This window comes from Metopolophium dirhodum, chromosome 1, assembly GCF_019925205.1.
Source record: "Metopolophium dirhodum isolate CAU chromosome 1, ASM1992520v1, whole genome shotgun sequence".
Classification (NCBI taxonomy): domain Eukaryota; kingdom Metazoa; phylum Arthropoda; class Insecta; order Hemiptera; family Aphididae; genus Metopolophium; species Metopolophium dirhodum.
Genome location: NC_083560.1, coordinates 107,769,682 through 107,796,442, shown reverse-complemented (window position 1 = coordinate 107,796,442; position 26,761 = coordinate 107,769,682). Strand labels below are relative to the sequence as shown.

At 30.0% G+C, this 26,761-nt stretch overlaps 1 protein-coding gene across 1 annotated transcript in view; it reads left to right on the top strand.

Moving 5' to 3' along the window:
- The window catches only part of LOC132934358 (tyrosine-protein kinase transmembrane receptor Ror-like), a 54,406-nt gene extending 42,442 nt beyond the window's left edge, over window positions 1–11,964 (top strand). The window contains exons 2-10 of the mRNA XM_061000666.1: window positions 675–827; window positions 906–1,045; window positions 3,565–3,732; window positions 4,311–4,488; window positions 5,583–5,744; window positions 8,249–8,370; window positions 8,922–9,095; window positions 9,156–9,314; window positions 11,180–11,964. Coding sequence (XP_060856649.1) covers window positions 675–827; window positions 906–1,045; window positions 3,565–3,732; window positions 4,311–4,488; window positions 5,583–5,744; window positions 8,249–8,370; window positions 8,922–9,095; window positions 9,156–9,314; window positions 11,180–11,503 — 1,580 coding nt within the window. The 3' untranslated portion in view covers window positions 11,504–11,964. The remainder of the gene's footprint in view (window positions 1–674; window positions 828–905; window positions 1,046–3,564; window positions 3,733–4,310; window positions 4,489–5,582; window positions 5,745–8,248; window positions 8,371–8,921; window positions 9,096–9,155; window positions 9,315–11,179) is intronic.
- Window positions 11,965–26,761: the final 14,797 nt, after the last annotated feature.

Genomic DNA, 26,761 nt, shown 5'->3' with positions numbered 1-26,761 from the left:
AATTACAGTCGGTAATCCGACTCTTGTCTGTCTACGCAGCGTTTGGGTCTCTGTAGAAAATGTAAATCCGTTATTTTAATACGTCGGCGTCCTCTGTGAACGGTCGCGTTCCTTTGATGTCTTTTAGGTATGGCTTAAAACATATGGTCGGTGCGCGTCTTTTCGCTTTCTCACGATTACGCACACCTAGCATAATACATACATATATATGATATAATGTACATTCGATATTGTACCCAAGGGCCAACACTAGGCGTTAACGAGTTACAAATTTAAATTAAGTTAAAAAAACGTTGGGTTCATTTTAATTAAAATCATGATATATAATATAAGTGGTTAATAAATAATAATAATAATATATAATGGTTACTATTTGTTGTTGTTTATAAGTCTTAAATACTCTTAATCATGACTTCTGACCGAATTTGACAAGTTCGGTACGTATGAATGTAGGTAGTAGGTATATGTATACGACGTGTTAGTTTTAAATTGTAATTTTTAAATGAGACTGCCTATATCTATTTAATACATTTTAAGAAAATTAAAATCTTCACTGTACAATTGAGTTCAGTTTGTTTATTTCATACTATAAAATTATAACAAGTCACTTAGTCAACTTTATCAGATATATTATTATACAATGATGTACATAACGTAAATATTTTAAATTTCAGAGGGAAGAAACCACCGATTTGGAAATTGTGATAACAGACCCTGTGGGTTTGAAGCGGCTTGTCGGCCATTGGACAAGGGTTCGTATACGTGTATATGTCCACAAGACTTGAGTGAGCCCACCGATGACTTGAAATGTCTCACGAGAAAGACCGGTAATATATTGTTTTTAATTTCTATTATTTTATGTCTATTTTTACTGTAATTTGTCGCATATATATACATATATATAGTGCCAGTGGCCCCGAGACCATTTGTGAACTTGAGCATCAACAAAAACGGACAAAAATCGTTAGAAACAGTGGTACATCCGTTCACGACCACCAGTCATCCAATTAAGACCACATTAAACCAAACGACATCATTTCCCCCAGTGAGTATAAAATATTATGACTTATACGACTCATAGGTACTATCATAGGTAACTATAAAATATATTATAAGAGTAACAAATACAATTATTGAAATAAAAATCATCGATTCAGTAAAAGTATAATTATCGCCGAATTTTTATCAATATTGATGAAAACTTTTAGATTCTAAGCAGAGCGATAAATGTATTGATTTTATTATACAATGATATGTGATTTTTTTCATCACGTTATGGAGTTGTAAAAATGCTTTAATTGTCTACTTCAGCATCTTTTCTAGAAAGAAATTAAATCTAGTTGGTATTTTAAAGGTGATGGGGGGATCGAGAGTAAAAAATTTCTAGTAGTTTTCAAAAGCATTAAGGTAAAACAAACAAAAAATAAAGGAAAAACTGAGATTTGTACTTAAACCAGTTTTTTTTAGTGCAACTTTAAAAATAATAATTTTCAGTGAATGATTAACATTTCCTATAACACAAACACTTAAAAAAAAAATATTAAATTTTGAGTGCATAATGTACTATAAAAAACATATAGGTACCTAATATAAAAAAAATAGGTCAGCGCATTTCGGTGGTGGATGTTTGTCCTTCGGGCCTCGGACAGGAAGATGTAATTTTACTGTATTCGATAAAAAACGATTCTGAGCGGACGAGGGAGTCTTTTTTATTGAGTTTTATTCGTTTCTATGGTGATAAACAAAGCGTTTTAAGAACAGCTTAAAAACGATTTATATAAATTGGTAATTTATATAATTATAATTATAATAAAAATAAAAAAATATATAAAAGAAAAGAAAAAGCTCATAAGTCGCTCAAATGTTTTTACAAATGTTTTTAACCGAATTACAACAAAAAGACTCCCAAAATGAAAATGTCTATAAATAGCTCAAAAATGGCTAAAATTTTCCGAACTTTAAACCGTAAAAAATAAAATCCAAAATACAACAAAAAATAACTCTTTTCATTTTTCATTTGAAGCAATATTTCTGGTAGAAAACGTCGTCGGTAATTATTTAATATTATAAAATCGTGAAATCGTACGTTTTAACTCCTTTAACCGCTTTTATTTCGAGTAGCGTTTCGAAAATCGAAAAATGACCTCTTTAAAGTACCAGCTCAAGAACATTACCTTTCAGAAAAGATGCTATACTTGAAACTTTTGAGCAAGTTTAGAGGGAGAAAAGGTGTTTAAAGAATAAAAAAGAAATAAATATCATTGTAAAACCATTCCTTGCTCCGCCCAGAATCTAAAATAGTTGAAGTGATATAAAATAATATTATTGATTACCAAATGGTTAATACCTATATGGTCATATACAAGGTGTTAAAAAAGTATTTAACGTTTGTGAACATTTAAATTTTACATGATTTCAAGTCATAACAGTAGATAGAGAATACTTTTTTATAAAATGAACCTGCTCGCAGTATATAATACGACTCAATACTCATTCTATTCTCTTTATTTAATCTTATTTTCTACTTTGAAAAAAATTATGTTATATTTGTTTATTATAATTTAGTTTTAAGAAACGTTTAATAACAAATATATCTCGGGTTCAGACTTTACGTCATACTCCATATTATAATAATCATACTGTCGGCATACAAATTATTGCGTATGTCTTAATAATATACATATATTATATATAATGGTATTTTATAATCGTGAACGAATAATTTTTGTTTGATTTATGAGAAATTATTAATTTTAATACCGTATTGGTGTACGCAGAAAAAAACCAGTCGATGTTTTGCTTGAAATAGTTCTGTGAATAAAGCTTGATTGCAATGTTATTCTACAGACTGTTGATTATAATAATATCTATTTTAGAGTATCACATCAATGTTTTTGACAGAATTGTTTTTATCACGTAGGTACCCATAGTGTAGTTTAAAATATTCCAATTTGAAACAAAAAGTTCAAATAATATGTTACTCAGTAACATATTATTAAAAGCACAACTCACATTAAAAAATAACTTAAATGATATATGGGAAATTGGGGAAAAAAGCTTTAGTGAAAAATACATCGAGGAAAAATCTACAATTGACAATATAATAATATTTATATTTGCATGTATACGTCGAAATTCTCTTTGTAAATATTATTGAAACCATCATACGTAGAATATAGGTAATACATTTTTTCAAAGGTTATATGATTTCATATATATTTTTCAGTTGTGCCGTTTTTTCGCCATACTCAGATTCGTATAATTATTATTATATAGTGTCAAAGTAGTGCAAAAAGAAATATGATAATTTATCATATTTATAGCTGGTATCTGTATTGTAATATTTATATTTCTGAAATGTGCCATGGCTACACGTAGGTACTATACCTACCTAATTAAAGGAACGATTCGTAAATTCAATAATAAGGTTTCCAGAGAATCAAACTTTTGTGAAAAAAAATAAAAAAAGAGATTCTATTGTATTTAAATTGATAGCGACCTACCTTATTATTATCACTGCCGATAAAAATATTATTCTCATTCGCGGACTTGGTTTTTCTGCAGGTGAAACAGAACATGGACGTCAACATATTGGGTTTTGTTTTGCGCATAAACGTGTTCATACTATTGGCGATGGGAATAGCAGCATTCGTGTCGGTGGTATTGATACTGACCATATGGTGGAGTCGTGCGTCCAAAGGCTGTTGCAAGTCAAAGGCAGCCAACAACATTGTAAGCATCGACCGTGTTAGCGGTATAGGCGCGTTGCGCGTACAACTATATTATCATGATATAACCATGGTTGCAATATAATATACAGGTTATTGCATATACCTAGGTTCGGATTCTTATCATCAGATACAAAATGGCTGCGTCACTTAGATATCAATTTTGCGAACCACTTAATATTATATTTGATAATTATTCGCTCCCTTTATACGCTAAAATTTTTGTTTTCATCATCAAATATTAATCAATGGATAAGGGGTATGAAATATGCAATAACCAGATGTAACACACAATACTGTTCGTGTTTCAGTATAGCGACCACGCGGGAGGTGAATACTTGAGCCGTATTTGAGTATTCATATCAAGTGGTAAATTTAATTTGATAAATTCTAATATAATAATTATATTATATTATCGCGAACCTCCTCTGGAAATTTCTGGTTGCGCTCCTGTAAGCACATTGAACTAATAATATGTGTATAGTATTATATAATATATCTACGCGCACTCAGCATATATCCGGAAAATACTATAAAATATAATCTATGATGCAATATCTATGACGTCACGTGTCTGTTTAGTCACCTGTGGTGTCCCTGATAAGAGGAGTGATCCAGGAAGACAGTTTCACGATGAACCCGCAATACGCTGCGCCGTCGCCCGTCGCCAAAGACACTATTTTGATACCGTATCTGAGTAAAAGCTGTATATCGTCAATGGAGGAAATCGGGCAAGGATTTTTCGGAAAAGTTTACAAAGGTAATGTGACACAACTGCCGTTACGGTGTTGTTTTATATTTTCAGGATCCCGGACACAGTGATGTTGATTACAAATAATACAAATCTTATAAATCTAAAAAGAATCCTGTATATATGTACTATTTAAATGTAGATAATTATAAGCAAATATAATTTTTTTTCTAGATTATATCTAAAATACATAAATCTATTTTTAATTTAAATTTATAACCAAAGAATATCAAAAATATTCTAAGAAAAATTAGTAGGATGTACAATTTGTTTAAATGTTGAAACTGACATAGATAAGGATATTTTTATCTAAGGTATAAACTTACTATAGGTACTTAGCAAGATAAAATAAAAGATATAATTAATTGAGATAAGTCTCAACACTGACCTCGGATGCATCGATCCTCTGACAAAAAAACAAAAACTAAACTACCCACATAAACTTAAAAAAATAAAAAATAAAAGTTAAGAAATGCATTTATAAAAATTTATCTTAAACATGAAATTATATGAACTAACTATGTATTTATAAAAAGCATTTAGAAATGTTGATGTCTCTCGGCCGATAGCTATCAGCATACAGACTATAGACCCGTCTACGTATAATATATTTTTATTCACAATTTTTGATATATTTGATATAACTTTTGTATTGCTTCTGTGTAATTGGATTTTATGCACATGTACGCCGTACATAAAATAAAATCTGTGACTTTTCTCGCATTTGGTATAGACCGTTAGAAAAATCAATAGAAAAATATAAAAATATAATTTTAGAACAGTTATGATGGGTTGCAAAAAATTGATTGATTTAATGAACCAATTGTGAGCTACTAAATCTTGTTTAAAGCACCATTAGCTCACTACGAACTATTGATTCATGAAATGTTTAGTGATTGGATAAGCAACTCAGCCTAACATTCTTATAAGCGATCAAAACGAATTATTAGCTAGAAAATCGTCAAATATTGAAAACTAAACCATACTCACTTACATCCTTACATATTAATTTATAATTTTCGTAGGCACACGTCGTTGAGGGTAACGTTAAAAATTTGCAACAAATATTTAAATTAATAAATATGTATTTATTGTCCATACAGGTATCCTCCAACAAACCGAAGGCAAATATGAAACAGTCGCCATAAAAGTTTTAAAGGATCACACTAACTTGGAGGCCAAAGAAGACTTTATGAGGGAAGTAGAGATAATGACGTATTTCAGACATCCGAATATCTTGACATTGATCGGAGTTTGTCCCCAAGGTAATATTACGCAATACGCTTTTCATAATAATAACAATAATAAAATAATGTAATACATAATACACATAATACATACACGTAATTAAATATTACGATAATAATAATAATAATAACAATAATAATAATTTAATTATGTCAATAATAATTTTAACAGTATAATATTCCCACGTGTATTTTCGATATATATTACGCTTACGTTCATACCCAACATGCATATTTAATTATATAATATACCATTTCGTTTTTGTCCGTGATTGATGTCGATGTGTTTTAATTAATATAGCGTATACATTATAATGTAATGTTGGGATCAAAGCCGTGTTGTCGTAAAATTTTTCCACCCGGGGGAAAATTGAATGGTTACTCACTTTTTATTAGGTACCTACTCACTGATTTATCACAAAAATGTAAAAACCTAAACTACCTAATAATAACACTGTTATAAGTGTTATTATTTAATACTTTTTTAGGAATCCTAGTTTATAATAATATTGAGGAATATAATATGTATTAAAAAAACTAACACCTTAAAAACGACGCCACTTTCTGCGACTGTCACCCTTTGTTATCATCTAACATGGCATTGGAAATTCGAATTGGAATGAGTAGGCCTAACCTAACCTACCTACTTACACTGCTGAACAAGCATAATACAGTGCTGTAGTAGCGTCAAACTTATTATTTCGTACCGACCGTTACAACTTACAAACATTTTAAAATAATTTATTATCATGAATATTTTTTGTTAATTCAAATTTGTTATCATTTAATTAATCTAGATTTCTGCACACCGTTAACTTAAATTCCAGAGTAGTGTGATATATCAGTATAATAGCAGTATGACAGCAGTCATATTTTATTTTATTTTTTAAAATGTTATTTATTCTTCAAGAAGATAATGTGCCCCACTAAACATGTTCATGTTGTAATATCCTTGAGCTATTGACGACGCTATAGGTTGACGAGTGAATTGATTCACAAAGGATACAAATAAAACAATTCAAAATTATTATATTATACAGCCTATGGATTATTATATCATTTTTAAAATAGTATGACTTTTTATGTTGAGCTATTTTGGACCATATAGGTTGAGTGTGGCTGATGTTGAGTATTGAAAGACCGGAGTTAAATTAAAAATTACTTATAATATATTATAAGCTTTGGCCTTTAAGGCTGTTAAAAGTTTAAGCGTGCAAGGGAAATAAGAGTTCAGAGTGAAACAATTTACTTCCACTATATATATATATATATTATACCACCACCTGTAATATAAAGGTACCTATATATTATATGAGCACTCGAACTTTAACCACCATTTTGGGTATTAATCAAAACTTGTTATCGCGTTTGTCAAAAGTTTAAGGTGTAAAGTTCAACTAAATTTTCCTTTATTATACTATTTCAAAAAGGATATAACTACCTAAATAATACTAATGATAAAATTAGATATTAATATATTACATTGAATGGAAGATATTAAATAATAATTAACGGTGGTAAAAACAATTATTTTCTTTGATTTAAAAACAATAGAACTATAAAGATTTATTCCTCCAATGTTTATGAACTCTTCATAAACCCATCGGTCGTATATATCCGTAAAAGTAATTGTAGGTACCGTAACTGACAAAACATAACACATGCATTGGTAAAAACGATACATTTTCCATGAAATAATTTTGTCGAGTACATTTTTTTAATAGATATATCAAAAATAAAAATAAATAATTTTATAGTAATTAATGTATTAAGTTTAGAATAGTAGATAATTAATTACATATAAGCTCAATATTTTGTTTGACCTAATTTATATATATTTTTTTCTAAATTAATAAAATACATACTTTAAATGCTTACAAAAAAATGTATAGTAATTATATTCAAATGATTATCGACGTCATAATTATTATGCTATGTTTTCCTAATATATACCTACATTATTTTTTATTTAAAATTATGTTTAAATCATCAAGTTTCATTATAATATTTGCATGATCTAGTGCATTTGTTTTAGCTAAAATATATTTGACTTAGTATTTATTTTCCCATGTCCATTTAATTTACTTAATTATTATTGCATCTACTGTTTTCTGAGATAACACCCATTCAATCCTTAATCGTTTGCGTCAGACAAACCTATTCGCGAGCGTAAAATAAATAATGATGTCTAAAATAAATCAATCAAGCAGGTAACCTAATAGATGATATTTTATAAACGGTATCAATTTTTTCATTGTAAATATTTACCAATAAAAGATAATATTGAATCAATATTTTATTGTACTTCTGATAATCCGTATTAGATTACTTCCGTTTAGATCATAACCGCTATGTTAGGTAAATATGTTGAATTAAAAATACATAATAATAATTATATGTTAAATATTGATGAAATCTATACTAAATACGTCATAGTTTTCTGTTATAAATTTACATACCTAAGTAAATAATATTTTTATATATATATATGTAATTAATGTGTGTACCTTTTGCTCGGTTAGATGATAATTGTTCACCGTGGATGATATTCGAGTTCATGGCATATGGAGATTTAACCGAAGTTCTTAGAAACAGCAGTGATCAGTTTACAAATTATTCTGCACATTTGCCGAGTTTGGATAAAGTAAGTGCTAACAAATTTGTAAATTATGTTTGAAAGTATAAAGTTAGTCATTGTTAATATACCTGTGCTATCATTGAAATTAGTATGTGCATGCGAAATGTCGACATACCTTATTATAATATTAAATATAACATACCTAAATACCCAGAAAGATAAAAAAAAATCTATAATTTTTGCACGTTGGTTCCTAACTCACAAACAGTATCCAAATGTAATGATTTTAAAAGTGGTAGGTACACTGTGCTGACGATATAAATGCAGTTCTCTGTAATACATACATATTGAGATATTAATAGATGTAGGTTTATAAAATCTATTCTGAATAATATAGTTCTTAGAGTATAGTATATTATTTATACAAATTAGGCATAACACTATGGGTGCATCTTAAGATAGTCTTGATGGGTTGTTGATCATAATAATTGATACATGAAACATGAAAGTACTGTTGTAGATACTGAAAGCTGAGTTTGAATAAATCAAAAATATTTAATTCCTATATAATGATAGAGGCATTTATATTTAACAAATCAAAACCGCATGATTTTTAGGAAGCGCTGTTGGTGATATCCTTACAAATATCGTCGGGCATGAAGTACTTGGCGACTCAGCGGTTCGTCCACAGAGACTTGGCTTGTAGGAATTGTCTAGTCGGCAGCAACTTGACTGTGAAAATCGCTGATTTTGGAATGAGCCGGGACATTTACACATGTGACTATTACAAAGTACGAGGCGCCCTAACCACGCGACGAACACGAAATTAATTTTGACTTCGTCTTTTTCAGGTCGGAGGATCCCGATTGCTTCCCGTAAGGTGGATGTCACCAGAGAGCGTCGTATATGGGAAATTTACACTGGAATCTGACGTGTGGTCATTCGGTGTCGTGTTGTGGGAAATTTATTCGCTGGGAAAACAACCGTATTACGGTTATTCGAATGACGAGGTGAGCAATTTACGATTAGGATTATAAATGTATATACATATATTATAATTATTGTTATGATAATAATAAACCACGCATAGAGAACCATTATTTTTTACTAATAAACAAACAAAATAGTAAAGTTATTATAGCGTTTGTGTTTATCCATAGAAAATGTCGGGACTGTAAATTACAACTGCAGTAATTATAAGTAATATTGTCCAATTGTTTAGTTTCGATTATATCGAGGGTGCAAAGTTGACTTATTTGAAGTAATCGAAATATTAGAGATGTTATACAGTATAAAAAGTTGAATCTTTTTGAAAATGTTCGAACATTAGGTATGCGATATGGACACGCGGCGTTAGTTAGGCAAATCGAACATTACGTAAGCATAGCTCAACAGTCACAATAATATGCTCATAATATAATATTAATATATTATATTGTACGTGCAATGTACATTCTGCATATAATACAAAAATTTATTAATAATAATAAATGTATTCAATTTATTATTCTTGATGAAAATGGCAAAGGAAAAATAAAAACTAACAGTTCAAACTATAAATCATCATGATCTATAGTATAGAAGAAGAATACATATATTTAATTAGAAACGCAATAACTACAAATATGTGCTTCAATATATTATTATTACGTATAACGATGAAAAACATAATATTATATCTGTAACTATAAAAATCAAAATTTAAAATCTACGACGTCTTGTCAGTATTTTATGAAACCTACCTCCTTCGAGTTACAATTGTAATTGTTATATAATATTCAAAATGAAACAACCTACATGTATGCACTAGGATTAGGTTATATTATAACATGTTATGACGTCAGTGCTTGATTCTCTGTAAATGTATTAGATTTTACCATCGACCTTAAATGCAATTTTAAATGCACGGTATGCAATTATAAAACAAACACTATTTTGATATTATTTATAAGTTTACGATTATACGTCACTCAAGACACATGAACAACCCGGGATGTATTAAAACTGGCATTTAAGTAACGTTATTGTGGCATAACATTCCATATGATATTCCGAAGACTTAAAATATGTTTTATTGTGTATTTGTATGATTGTATGTAAAAGTCATACATTAAAGCGATCACACAGTGCCATAATATCAGCACTACAAATTAGATTACACCTATAGAGAGTGATTAATTAAGCATATTAAACTCGCCCCCATTTTTCCTTTAATAATAAATATACTTATATATTATTATTTTCTACCGTAAATACTATGGATAATAAATAGTATCTACCTATATATTAAATACTTTGCAAATTTATACGAGCTCAGTAATTATAATTTAGTATGCAATATAAAATGTTTGTTAATAATTACTACTTATTCAAGTATACTCGGAAAATTTGTTTATATTATAAAACGCTTATTGATTAATATTGCACCCAATAATTTTCAAAATAAAAGTAATTAACATCCTTTTAAGGAAGGTCCTTAGTATTTAAAGTAGAATATTATTAAATTTAAATTACATTTTCAGGAAAATCCCCTGATTCACCATTTACATTAAAACATGTAGGTTCTTTTTCGTAAAACCAATGTTGTGAAAAATTTAAGCAAGTCGGTATTTAAAAATGTCGTCTTTGACTAAATTTAAAAATTCCAAAAATCGAATTTGATAATATGTATTATTTAAACATAAAAATAGGGTGTGCATGCTTAAAAGCCCGTTCTGTATATTATTACATTCGTATTGTTATAATTTAACAATAGTATATTATATTATTGAGAAGGTATACAATTATCATGAATGTTCGAAGTTGGAAGTTTCCATTGCGTAAACGACTTGCACGAAGTCTCTACCAAGCATTGAGTAATTTTGTGATTTTCCAGGTTTTAAAGTTGATTCACGATGGCGTGTTATTGGACATACCGATGAACTGCCCTCCTGTTATATGCGTGTTGATGAACGGATGTTGGAAAAGTGACCCCAAGGAACGTTTGCGGTTCATTGACATATACGAACGTTTGAAAAATGTCACCAAACGACCAGAATTGGATAGTCCATTGCCCAGGCCACCAACCTTGCCGGTGATCGTTGATCATCTGAGCTTGAGAAAAATGCCATCGGAAGAACTTTTGGACGTCGATGATTACCTGCGGCCCGACGAACAGCGTGTCACTGTAGAGTACATATTGCCATATCCTGCATCATAAACTTTTTTATTGTTCCTTTTGTTATAATATTATTATATTATTATTACGCAAGTCGCTTGTACTCGATACATTTAATATTCGATTTCTGTTAATTACGTTTTAGATAGGTATACTACAATAGTTTGAATATATTATAACATTTATCTACATAATTATTTTTGTACAGACATTTACTGGGATTTTAAGAGATGATCTAGTATTTTTTTGACAAACTAGAGTTTTACATCGATTTTAATAAACAAAAAGTAATATATTTTAATAACTTTGAACATCATTAGAAGATGACATAATATTATGTTGTATTGTAGTTTTAAGAAAGACGTCATGTAGTATATTTTTAAATATTAATAATTATCACAACAATTAATAATGGTAAGTAATCAGTAGTAGCTATATTACCATTTTTAGTGAACTGTGCATAATGGTTTTGTTTACTATTACTAAATAATAATATTAAATTAGAGTAATTAATAATTTAAATTTATGTAATAAATAATAAGTGATTTATATTTTACAATTAATTTAGTCTTTGGAAATTTTGTATTGTGTAAATTATAAATATTTTACTTTATTTTAGTTTAAAATAAAGTAAAAAATTGTGCAGTAACATTAAATTATATATTTTTGTACCAGTTATAATATATTATAATAATAATATTATATCTTGATTTTGTTAAATCATCATGACATGAATCATCTATTAATCAGTTAGAAATAAAATATATCATCATTTTATTTATTATACTTATTGACTATTGTTATTTTATTCATATCTTATATCAAAACTATTAATTATTTTGAGTTTCATATTATATTGTACACTGCTTAAAGTTTTGATTTGATATTATTTGCTATAGTTCATCGTTTAGTACGCATTACAGATTACATTAACTGATAAGTCAGCATGAAAAAAAAACTTAAAGCAATAATATGATTTTAAGTGGATATCAGTTTACTCGAAAATGCTTAATATGTTTATTAACAATTTTTTAACGCAGTTACTCGGCCGTATAGTTTCCCGCTACATTCTATCGAAAAACTATATATTTAAAGTACCGTACGTGTTCAATTTCCAATTTATAGAGGGGCTGAACGGAAATCGTTGAGCTTTTTACTACCAGATAAAATGTAATAAACCCGAAGACAAAGCACGCATCGTTGAGTTCCGTTTTGGATCTAAAACAAAAAGGATGTGGAAGGGTAAAAATCAGGATACAAAATAAAATACCGTGAGTTCAAATTGAATACCTGTCTAATTAAATGTACAAACTGCTCATAAAGAACGTAAGTAATTTAAATAAAAAGTATTGAATAATACTGGTCTTGCTCTCTATTATGTGTGTTGTGTGTGATTGTGTGATATTATAATAATTATTCATAAAAATGTTTTATACTGCGTATATTTTAAATTAGATTATTGTATTTTCAAACTTCATTATTTAACTACAAATTGTCTACACTTTCTCAAGAAATTTTGTTCGTGAATCATGTTGCTTGCTTTAGTTATAGTCATTGTGTGTTTTGCCTATGTGTGTATTTTAAGGCCCTCTTTTATTTTTATACTTAAAGCGACCCTGCCGGTTCGTTGGATTATAGTCGTTATAATTAGAAACAACTACCCAATAAGTTTGACTATATTATTATATTATTATAATTATTTATATTCATAGATCAAAGTTTCGTAAGACTATGCCTATAATTAAAATATGGCTAGTACCTTCTATATTAAGGGGTTTAATAATTTTATCGTTCAAATAGGCATCGTTAAAATAAAACTTGGGTCCAAAATTCAAAGTTCATGCAGGAATTTCCTTGATTTTATTATACAGCCCTACAGGATATGCGCATATATGCGTATTATGTGACATTTGAGTAGATAATTGATTTGTCGTAATAAAACTTCATTTGTAAAATCCAACGACGAATAAAGTATATACCGCGTAAAAATAAAATTGATATTTTATTCAATCGACACAGGTGTAAGTAGGTATATGCCCTATTACTTATGTATATATATAATATTGAATTCAGAATTGCTTATAATATAATTTATAATTTCTGTTGTATCCCTTTCGCGTACACTCGAGTACGTTTAGCCTTACAAGGTTTCTAAAGTTAAAAAATACGAGACATGTTTTATATTCGTTTTAGTGAAGCCGGTATATGGTTTATTATTATTGTTTGCAAATATGTCTTTGTGCAGCTGTATTAAGACTTACGAGTTGGTTCGATATAATTATTTTCAAATAATAAAATAAGCCCTAAGTTCATACTCTATATTATACTTTTTACTCGCGTTATTTTAAAGTTTACTTTTGTTATTTTGTACACGCTCTGCAGAACTTCAAAATACAGTAGAAAGCCCACTTCTAAGAAAAATAAAACTCGTCGATACTAAAATAATAGAGCGCTAAACGTTATTATTGGATTCAAATGAACACAATACAAATAACAAACCCATAATATAAAGTATTATTTCGAAAATTTTTTTTTCACAAACAAAAGCACCTCTATATACACGCCGACCGGAAAACATCTATCATTTTTGCTCGACGTATATAATATAAATGTTTCTGGCGGAAAATGGAAATGAATGAATTTAAACGCAATACGCCGCAAATGTGAAAAGAATCGATATATATATATATTTATACATAATATAGGTAGGCACTTCAATCAATTCTAGATGAAACATTTTATTAGAGATGGAAAAACTACCATGCCATAGGTACCTATATAATATAATATCGTACTTCACAGAGCCACGGTACCACCGGATCCCATATTTCGTTTTACACTGTGCAGAGGAAATTCGATATAACCGGAGACGACAAATTCAATTCTAATCAACCGTAACCCAATCCCGGAATCAACACAGCATAATATATATATACCATATATTATATAGGTCAATATTGAAGTCGGGATCCAAAAAGTAAACAATCCGCATAGAAATATAGAGGTATAGGTATTTAATATTATGTTTGAATATTTGTAACGATAAAGTCGTTAAAAATATTTATATATTTAAAAGTTTTTAATATTTTATAGGTAGTTACCGTAAAATACGTATTGACATCACACTGACAAGCACCTACCCGTTAAAACTTTTTGTAATTATATATTATCTTTTGCGTGATATTTTTTTAACTAATTTAAATAGTATGTAATAATACAGTGAGATAGTCGGAGAATCATAATATCAAAATGTACACCGGTGTTAATATTCAACATACCTACACTAGTCGCCAATAGCAACGCGCTGTGGCCACTGGAAAGTTTACACCACCAACTTGGGATTTCTGAAGCACCTAATAAAAATGAGACCAGACATAAACTATGCCTACAACATGCTCGAATACACGTATATTAAATAATATGTACTATTTAAAATTTGCCTTTCTGAAAACCCAAAGGTAGGATTTACACAAACTGCGGTGCCCTGTTTAGGGGAAGGGGGGATGATGTATATCACCCTCGTCTTTGGGTTAGATTAGCCGTTTGTGAGTATATGCATTGAGGAGTGCTGAAATCTTCTATAACACTGTGAAATTATATATAATTTTATTTTGTATTGTATTGTTGCAATGAAGTTATTATTATTATGTATAGCAGGCGTTCCCAACCAGAGGTCCAACGGCCGGATCCAGCCCGTGACTATTTTATAAAATTATAAATCTCTTAAGGTATAAATAAAAATAATAATAATAATTTTAAAAAAAAATTATTTTAATAAGCTTTTAAGAATTACAAAATATCATATTACAATTTTGAAGTATATTAAAAGTGATAAAAAAAACCGGTATATATATACGGTTTTAATATACGGCCCACAGTATAAATATAAATTTTGAATGTGGCCCGAAAGTTGACAAAGGTTGGGCACCCCTGAGTCCTGATGTATAGTATACAATTGGATCAATTGGATAAAAATCAGAAACATCACGTACCGTGTTGAGCAAACAATTCTATAATTAGCGTACCTATATTTTTTTTTTTTATTAGCTTTCAGTTTACAACTATTATAGCTCGACACTTTTAATTTAATATTATTACATAATAGGTGAACATGAGAAAAAAAAACTACCTAATTTTAATTAGGTAGACTCAGTACCTGTATTAAATTCTATAATTTTTATTCTTAAATTTTGATCAACTATTGTAAATTAATTTGTTGGATTTTTAAATTCCTACATCAATATGGAACATTATAATATTATGTATCATAACAAATAATAATCACTTAAAATATATTTTTATAAAAATAAAGCTAAAAAAAATTATCGTGGACAGTGATGACATTTCATTTTCTGAGCGTAGTATAAGGGTATTTATTGCTGAGTATAGAAAATGATAATGTAAGAAACAGTGGAATGTTTCAACAATTAATGATTTTGAAATTACAAAAAACAAATTTTACGGGTGAATATTCAGTTTTGTCAAAATGTAAATTTCGGACGTGTATAAAAAATATTTAAGATATTAGGTACGCTTAACTTTTTTTATTTTCAGTAAAAAACTTACCAAGAACATTCTATTCAATTTTCAAGCTTCTAGACCGATCGTAAGTAAGTATAGAAAAAAAACTAAAAGATACTAAAATTTTCAAAAGATCATGAATAGCTCAAAAAGATAATAATATTTTGAAAACTATAAACTTTAAAACGTGTTTTCCATACATGATATCAACTTTCAAGTATCTACATAATTCAGTTTTGATTTCCACAAAATATGAAACTTTCTAGTCTTTACGAATAATATTAATGGAATCACACGTATGGTAAAGACTTGCGAATCACTTTTTACAAACAAAAATTTAAATAAAGAAAAATAGGTAACGAAAAAAATAATCACCCATCTAACTATGTATAGCATAAAAACACTGGCTGATCTGTAGAAAACTTGACCGAATCTCAAGACCTAATGGTGATAGTTTTTAAAAGAATTATGTTATTGTTATTTAATTTAAAACATTTAACATAAGTAGGTAGCAAAAAAATTTGCATAAATACGGAATTTTGATGAATTTCGTATTTTTTTTTTTATGGATATAATATAATATATATTTCCGTTTTCACATCACGTTTTGTTAGTTTATTCAGTTAATTTTGAAAATGATTGAACTTTTTTTTACCTATGATCCCCTAAAGTACCAACTCTAGATCCCTGAAATTCAATAGTAGTATATTAAAAAAATGTGCTCATATTTTTTTTTAGAATTAGCGTAGGGTGAGTATAATATTGAATTATTATAAATGTTTACAAAAATATACTATACCGAGTGATTCACCATGGACCTCCTATTTTCTCCAACAATTAAGTTCTTAAAAATTTGTATTAGAAATTTTTAAACATATTTTAAGCCCATAATTTCAAATTCTTGAGATTTTACTAATTTTTTTCAAATTAAAATACCACATTTCAACTGTAAATTATACAGTGGTTAATTTATCTGAACATTTTGACGCATCAGAATCAAAATTCGTATGGGTAGTTTTTGAGTTATTTAACTTCGTGTTCTAAGGTTTAAAAGTCCGAGGTTGAGGACTAATAAGTTTATAAGATACGAGTGATATGGTGATTAGAAAATGTTAGTATTAATATATAAATATTAATGATTTGTAAAAATGGTCCAAGTATTACGATACTAGATTCAATTTTACGTCTATTTTAAATTTTTGCAAAACCATTTATAAGGACTATTATTCTTAGAAGAAACATTTTAAGAACTAAAAAAAGGTGGGCAAGTGGGTGTCACTCTGCTGTACAATGGGTTAAAAGTGGGTAACTGTAATGGATGGTGTTAAATTTGAATTCAATGGTATAAGAAAAACGATTCTGAGCGAAGACGGTCAGTCAGCCAATGATACTACTAAGTATATCCTAGTATATCATTATCTTCTCGAAGAATAAATAAAAATGAAAAAATAAATAAAAATATTTCATGATTGTGAGTTAAATTATTTATATACTTTAACCTATTTACGTGGAACTTTGTTTTACATTTTTAATCCTTAGCTATAAAAGTTTTATAAGTTTTTAACAACTTATTAATTTGTTAATTTTAAATTTGAGAGTAATTTGTCAACGTTTGAACTTTAAATGATTATAAAAAAAAAGCGTGTATGTGTTTTTAATATTTTTCAATAGCTATTGTAACAGTATATCAGGAGCCTTGTATTATATTTTCATACTTGTTTGCCCAACAAATAACATTTTATTGATATTTATTGAAAAATAAACTGAAAAATTTGAAATTTGAAATTGTCCACAAATAGCTCAAAACAAGTCGAAATATTTTGACGATTATGGTGTATAGAAAATATAAATATAAACATTCAGTGAAATTTTCATTTACTGCAGTTATTTGTTGTTAAATTACAACAAAATAAGGAAATTGCTACATGAGTGATATCCAATGTTGTAAAAATACGAACTTAAAACGCTCATAAAAATTGAATTAGACTTTCTTGTAGACATTTTTTTTTTGATAAAAGTAGACGAACTTATGAGAAATCTTGTATTACATTTTCAAATCTTATATTTAAAAAAAAAAATTTTTGGAATTTCCAACTCAAAATAATTGGCACATTTTCGTGATTTTTAAGTATTTTGTCAAGATTTAAACTTTAAATGCTTATAAAAAAAAATTGTAAATATGGATTTTATTATTCAAATTAATGAATTCATACATTTCATGTATCAATGGTCATTTATTTTATAGTTACACCAAAAACCAAAATCGATTTTGTTGAAAACTGATTGAGCGTAAAAATTCTCAGTTTTCTTTAATTTTTTTTCTTGTTGCTTTTGACAAATTAAGGGGGTTGTCATTTGAAAAACAGAAGTTTGTGTCTCCACAGGACACTCGAGTAGTATAAAAATCTCAAGAATTTGAAAATATGGGCTTAAAGTATATTTAAAAATTCCAAAAATCAGAATTTTAATAACTTCATTATTAAAGAAAAAGAGGGTCATGCTTGGTGAATCAATTATATTTATATTATATTATTATATTTAAATTTAGCTAATGTTTTACTGTTAATATATTATTAGCCACCACCCCCCCCCCCCCCCCCAACAGGGGCACGGCAGAAACCTACGGGTGCCCCATTAGAAATTCTGCCAAAACACAACACACACGTTTACCAACCTACCCAATTTAAAAACCTACAGTGCCCTCCCCCCACACCCAATGGCCTGTTGCCGCGGGTTACCCAATAAAAAAAAAAAAAAAATATTATTATTATATAATACGGAATAGACTTTTTAAAATTAAACTTTATTATTAAACTTCATTAATATAGTAAGAGGACTGGTAAAATATGGGATTTGAAAAATCAATATTTAATCGGTTGATGATGATAATATTAAATTTGTTTAATTTCTTAGCAATTGTTAGTCGTCACTATTTGTTATTATCGCAATCTATTCATCGAAATGTGAGAATTTAAAATCATCGTTATTTTAAAATTATAGGTAAATACTTAAATAAATGAGTTGTAATTTAAAAATTAGGTTTTTATCACTTATGATGGGTAGTAATTAATTCTTTATTTAAACAACTTATAGTAGTTAGGTCGGTATATACAAGTTCTAAGTGCTTAACATACGTATTACTATATACAATTGAATGGAATACTTGAACGTGAGGTAAGTAGTAAGTACTTATACCAGAAACGTAACTAATTACCTATTACTCTTAAGCTCTTAACACTAATTTTATTTAGACTATTTTTTCACTGCTTTTAATATTATAATAATATAGTGTGGCAGGCAGGTCAACATGTGAAACCAATTGTGTTTATGTGAACTGAGGTACGTCAAAACCAAGATAATATAGCGCTGTATTTTATAATTGCTCATTTTTTTCCGGGCGCAACCGTATTTTACAGCTCGTCTATAAGAACCCCCGTCAAAAAAAAAAAAAAAATAAAAATAAATCCTGATTGCACTACATCATCGCACAATTATAAAATACATTTATCAAATTGGTTAGACACTTCCTAAATCATAAAAAATTAAAGCCATTAAAGAAACTTAGGTTAACAATTTGTTAATTATTAAAAATCGAATCAAAATAATGAAGTCCTATAAAGTATGTCCTATAAAGTCCCAAACAGAATTATTTATTTTTCACAATGGTACTGAACAAAACATTTGACTGATTATAAAATTGATTATTTAAAACAAAAGTATACCTATAAAACATTTTAAAGATAATTTTGCAATTCTTTTTAAAAAATAATTACCTAATCAATCTTGTGAAAAAATCTATGTTACAGATGTCAAGATAATATTATCTACAGTACTGGAGAGGACATTTTTATCAGTTGACTATATAAAAGTCTTACACTCTTTTTTTCTTGTAATATCACTGATTATGGAGGAAACCACTTGTCCCAGTATACCTCATGCAAATAATATTACAACAGTAGAGTTTTTTTTATTTATCAAAATACAAACAATAGGGATTTTATCCGAATAAAATGCCAAATCCCACCGAGTTTATTCCACAATATTGAATATACCAGTGTAATATTATTTAGGACCCTAATAATAATTAATATAGCAAGTCGATGATGTTATTTATTATGAACTCGCAGCAAATTCGAGCAAATTGCGGCGTTACGTCCTTTCTAACGAAACAAAATATGCGTGTACGCACGTACAACACAAAGCATCGTGCATACGATGTTAAAGCTTTATTAAAATTAAATTTCGTCTGTCGGTATAGAGCTCGGCGCGGAATCAATTAACGTATATAATATTATAATATAGCGTTCATAAATTATTTACATTCGTTGGAATAATTTGCAAACAAACACAGCCGTGACTGCCACCGCGTGTATAGTGTGCACAGCGGTTTGTTTGAAAACACCGCGCTGTAATAACACGCGCACATAATATTATAATATTGCCTATATTATTGTTATAATGGTCGCGTTCAAAGTTAAATCAAATTACTGAATAATATGGTGAGAGAGGCGCCTGTATTATGTATCTATCATATTTTACCGTATAATAATATAATATGACAGTGTTGTAGAAATATCGGTAGGTATACTTGAGCAATTTACTCATTTAAATGCAAATACAGATACAGATAAACTTGTAGATGCCTACTTTAAAAAAGTATTTTTTTTAAATTATTTTCAAACACTTTTAGTTTCGGTTATTAATAAAATATGTATTATATAATAGGGTACAAGCTGTGGCATAAAACCACAACCGGTTACCTATAACATTAAACAAATGTAAAAATATTTAATATAGGTAATATAAATGGTAAATTGTAAATATAAAATATTAATATTGATATATATTTTATAAATGTAATTCATAAATTAAAGTATTTTATGAAAAAAAAATATAAATATATAACTTAATGGAAAAGGAAAAGTAGCGAAGTAAGTACCGCTCTGTTGCATAGCAGGTGTTGAGTACCTTGTCATAGAGATGAGACTTGAAATCGAAATAAACATTTTCTATTTTAATTTTATTTTCACTTATCAATACTAGTTTTTATCTGATTTCAATTAAAGAAAAATATGGGTATTAGTTGTATGTTTTTGATATTGTTGATCAACTTCGAATTAATTGTGTTCAGACTTGTATAAGTATTTTGATTTAAAATACAATTTTTAATTTTCTTTAATTTTAAATATCACAGTATTTTCATAACAGTATTTGCAACTTTTCGGCTTTTAATTTGACGTAATATTACCAAATAATATATATAGGCTGCATAATGTATATTTAATAAAGACTACAACCAACATAATATATTCATTATTCAGTCTTAGATTTAACAAGATAATTCGCATAAAATGTTATGGATAAAAAAAATCATTTGCATCTATCCGAATATTTGATAATAAACATTAAGTAAATACTATAATATTAGTATAATACCTATCAGGAGAGTCATTAAGGGGAATGAGGAGGGTACATCCCCTAGAGCCTTTATAATAATATATACAAGCCACTCACAACTGCAGTACTTGAAAATATAGTATTTTGAGTGGAAAAAAATGTATACCCCCCAGGATAAATTCCTAATCATGGCAATGCATATTATATATAGATACATATATACCGTTTGTCCACAAAAATAGAGTAGGTACACAGAAAAAGTAAGTTGTTGCGCATGTGAAAAATACAAGTGTTCAAATTTGTAAGTCATAAGGAATTTATGGACTAGTAGTTTAGTCTCAAGTCCCGAAAACAGAATCCAAAAATATGTATAGGGTACTTACCTACTGAGTAATGTGAGTAACAAGTTATAGAGTTTACCCTGTTTTTATGAACACACGGTTTACATAATAGAATATAATATAGCATTATATAGCTAATAGCTATAAAAACTTCCTATACTATATACATAATCTAACCTATTATATTATAATATACCATAGTTACCTTCGTATATAATTATATCCTATCTATTTTATATTATGTGACTGCAGTGTCCTGTACACAATACGCCTATACCAGGAGTCTCTAAAATGGCATTCCGTAGACCCACACACATGAAATCTGTTTTTTTAAATTATTAGTTATGACCAGGGTTAGGAACTTTATGCGCTAAAAAACAATGAAATATGTGCATACGTATGCACTAAAAACACCAAAATATGCGGTATAAATGTATAATATGCATTTATTATTTAAAAAAAAATGTATTTAAAAGCATAATTATAGAGAAAAAAAATTATTTTTGAATCATAAATATTTTATTTATATTTTTCTTTTGATAATACTGAATCTGTAAGCCTGGCTGGTCATTACGGTCATTAAAGGCCAATTCTTATTTCTTAGTAAAAACACTATAAACCATACGGGCGAGCGTCGCCGACGGCAATAGTGACAGCTATTGGTAAAAATAAATATTTTATTCTTGAAAACATTTTAATTAAATAAGACGATTATAATTAAGGGGATTCCATACCGTGATTTTCTGTTTTTGTCTAACACACGCGCGACATAGGATTTTTGATGGATTCTTTACCAAACATATCAATTGATCTAATAAAATGATGAGAATTCTGAAAATAGATTTGAATTCGTCGTCAAGTCTACTTGAAATTGACTTTCCCACAATTTTGATTTGATATTAGCTTCTCCAAAAATTGAATTACAAAAATGATTAAATACTCTTTTTTAATATGACGTTTTCTGGAATTTGAGGGGGATAATCTCAAAAATGTGGGAAAGTCAATTTCAAGTAGACTTGACGACGAATTCAAATCTGTTTTCAGAATTCTTATTGCTTCAATAGATCAATTAGAATGTTTGGCAAAAAACACGTCTAAAATACTGTTGCGCGTGTGTTAGACAAAAACAGAAAATCACGGTATCGAATCCCCTTAATAATATTTATAAACATTTACACAATATTTCAACTATTACTCGGTATAGTATAATTCAAAATATAGACTAGGAAACCGTGTGCGGCGGCTATTTATTTTTAAATTATTTAATTTACAATATTCAACTATCAAAAACTTATTTGTTGAAGATTTCTTATCAATTTTTACCATAAAATGCATTTATATACTCAAAATCTTTAAATATGCATAATCATATAAATTTAGTAAAATATGCAAAAATATGCAACATAAATGGTTGTATTTCAACTGTATGGTTCATGAAACGAATTTGTATCGAATCAGATATGAAATATGCAGCTTCCTGAGAAAGATGCAAATGCATAAAGTTCCGTGCCCTGATTATTACTATCGGTGTCAGCAAATTCTTGGGCGTGGCATTGGTGCGCCGCCCGAAGCCGACATCAGTCTAACCAGTCCAAGCAACATCGAAATCGATAGTCAAAATCAAAATCGATGGTCAAAATCGAAATCGATAATCTCAATCGACATTGTTATCAATATTGATAAGAGTTGTCAAAACTGATAAGACTATTGATAACATTGTTGATACAACAACAATCAACAATAACGGAGCAATAATCGAAACCCACTACTTGTAGTGGTCCCCGCGCCAGCTGTTTTGGGGCAAGCGAACGTCCATTCAACCAGAGCTGTCGAAGAGGATTTACGTCGTTTATGATTCTTTTCACTGACAACACTCAGAGCCAACCCGATTCATCGAGACCTTTTCAACAACACACACTTTCAACGACAACAATTGATGCGGACCTATTGGGTGCCGCGTGGGTGAGGTGATGTTGAGGTAAAAAGGTTTACACGACAAAAAAAAGAAAAACACAAATTTTGCAATGTGAGGGTTAACTTTATTACATGGATGAACCAAAAAAACAATGCGATTGTGGCCAGGGTTATTTGCCCTGTCGGTCACTGAACAAAAAAAATCAAAAAAAAGAAAAGACGATTGGCCGGGGACGTGTGTGTGTCCGTCTCGTGCGGGTCGTCGATGATAAACTGATGACATTACAATCCGGTTCACCCAACGGCCGGCCGACGGTTCACGGCGGGGGTGTCGCACGCCGGCGTCGTCCGTCGTCGATTGGTGGTTTGCTTGAGAAGCGTTGCGCGGCTTTCCGCGTAAAAGGCTATTTGAATTCAAACAGCTATAACGCGGGACCGCGTCAAAATCATGGCGGCATCAATACAGTTTGCGGTGTTGTGAGTAACAGAACATTAACTACATACTAACAATTTAAAATTAGTTATTGAACATTTTTTTTATTATTATTATTGTTATCAAACCTAGTAGTGATAACATTTAATAATTTATTTTAACTGTTTAGCAACAGTAGTAGTAGTTTGCATAAATCGTTATTGTTTAACACTTAGTTGATGAGTGATCCGGGAGATAATAACAGTAGGGCCCCTACCCCTGAATTGGAAGATAGAGAGGAAACTTTCGAGGATCCTGCTCCTGCTCCACGTCTCAGTCATTCTGTTAGAATTGCAAATCCACAAATTCCAGAATCATAGAATTTAACGAGACGTAATTGCAAAACGTTAACCAAACCTTAGCTGCCGTAGATAGCGTGCTTGTTCGTACGAACCATACCTTGCATACAAATATTTTAGATCAGACCATCACGATTGCCGACGACGGATCCCTTCTAGAACTAAGCAACCTTGAAGCAGGAAATTCCTAACAGCCCGAAAATCCAGTGACAAACACTTTAACACAGAACAACCCACAAGAACTGCTATCGCAATCAGGGAAATCCGTAGACACCATCGGACTAGAAGCAGCCTTGAAGTTATTACCAGCGACATTCAGTGGGGAAAATCAAGAAGATCTCGAGCTGTTCCTAGAAACATGTGAGTTCGCGATTATGTGTGCCAATGAGAAAGCTAAGCAGCGACTACTCCAAGGAATTATTATTCGGCTTACGGGAAAGGCCCGGGCCGCAGTAAAATTCCGTTCAATTCAATCATGGACTGAACTCAAAGATACCTTAAAAACGTCACTAGAACCCCAGCGAACCACGCCACATCTATATAAAGAACTCTATTCTATCAAACAGAAGAGTGATGAGGACGTCATGACATATTCTTCACGAATTGAGGCCTTACAGACACTCATATTATAACAAGAAACAAACGGAAAATCCGCATAACCTAACCCACAGCATTGGAGGACAGTTTGAAAGCTCAGACCATTCAAGTCTTTATAGAAGGATTGGAAAAATTGAAAGATTTCATAAAGGCTCGAAATCCACCAACTCTTGACAAAGCGATTCAAGCCGCAAGAGAAGAAGAATGGGTGAGAAAATCGCACGACGAGTCCAAGCGTTTTGATGAACCTTCTGCCAAACAAAATAATGGAAAAACACTCACAAAGAAACCTAGTACTCCTTGTTTCCATTGTGGAAAAATGGGACATTGGGCCAGAGACTGCAGGTCTCTCCAAGTTAAGCTGAATAATTGGCATACACCTCAAAACACCCAAAAGGTAATCGTTAATACAATTACTTGTCGTTATTGCAAGAAACCTGGTCACACCAAGGAAGAATGCGGGAGACTAAAATATGTGAATTCAAAGCGATCCGCAGAATCTACAGCGACTACCTTACAAAATTCAAAAAACTCTTTACAGCTGCAATCTCATTCGCAGAAATATCTTAAATGATACGGCTTGCCAGAAAATTGAACAGGATCATGTACAGTGTCAAAGGCCTTAGATCATTCCAGCAGATAGCAAATTTTTAATAGACTGGCAGTGACTTAAATTTAATCAAACTCTCATCACTGTGCGATGAAGTAATAGTATACAACCATACCGTGTACAAACTCAAAGGAAGAACAGAGAATTTTGTGACACGTCTAGGATCCGTCACTATCGAACTTCAAATTGGAGGTGAAAAAAGACGAGTTTAATTCCATGTTGTTAAATCCGATTTCCCAGTACCCAATGAAGGAATCTTAGGCAAACCATTTACTATCGGACATGAAACCATAATCAACTACCAGTCCAAAGAATTAATCCTACCTCCTTTTGTGAACTTAACAATACACCTAAGAACAGACATTTTCGTTGCCATTCCAGCTGCCAATAAAACAGAGGATTCAAATATTTTAATTTCAAGCCAAAGTATTATAAATGCCATCACCTGTGGAAATTGTGTAACCACAGTGAGAAATCATCTTATATACGTTCCACTTATTAATCCAACAGATAGTCAAGTTCAATTGCAAATCCCTCAACTATCGCAACTCGAGTACGAAGATTTCAACGAAGCTAATGTGTACCTATCACAAATCTCAGAAAATACGGAACCTTGTGTTGATGGAAACAGAATATCTCGCTTAAATTCAGCCCTGCAAACAGAACATTTAAACTCAGAAGAAAAATCCTCATTGCTTACTATTTGTGAGGAATACTCTGATGTGTTTCAATTTGAAGGAAATAAAATCACAGCAACAACTGCCGTTACTCACGAAATCAAGACTTCTGAAGCCAATTCATGATAAACCATACCGACTACCCCAACGACATCGGCAAGAAATAACCGAACAAATGGAGATTTTAGAGCGAGAAGCTGTAATTGCTCCTAGTGATTCTCCATGGAACACTTCTCTTTTGGTTGTTCCAAAGAAACCGGATGTTAACGGAGTAGTAAAATATCGAGTATGCGTTGACTTTCGAAGACTCAATCAAGTTACAGTGGGAGATGCTTTTCCACTTCCCAATTTTACGGACATCCTGGATCGGTTAGGTAAGTCCAAATACTACAGTACACTCGATTTGGCCCAAGGATATCATCAGGTGCCAATGAACCCTGCAAACCGCGAGAAGACAGCCTTCTCTACGGAT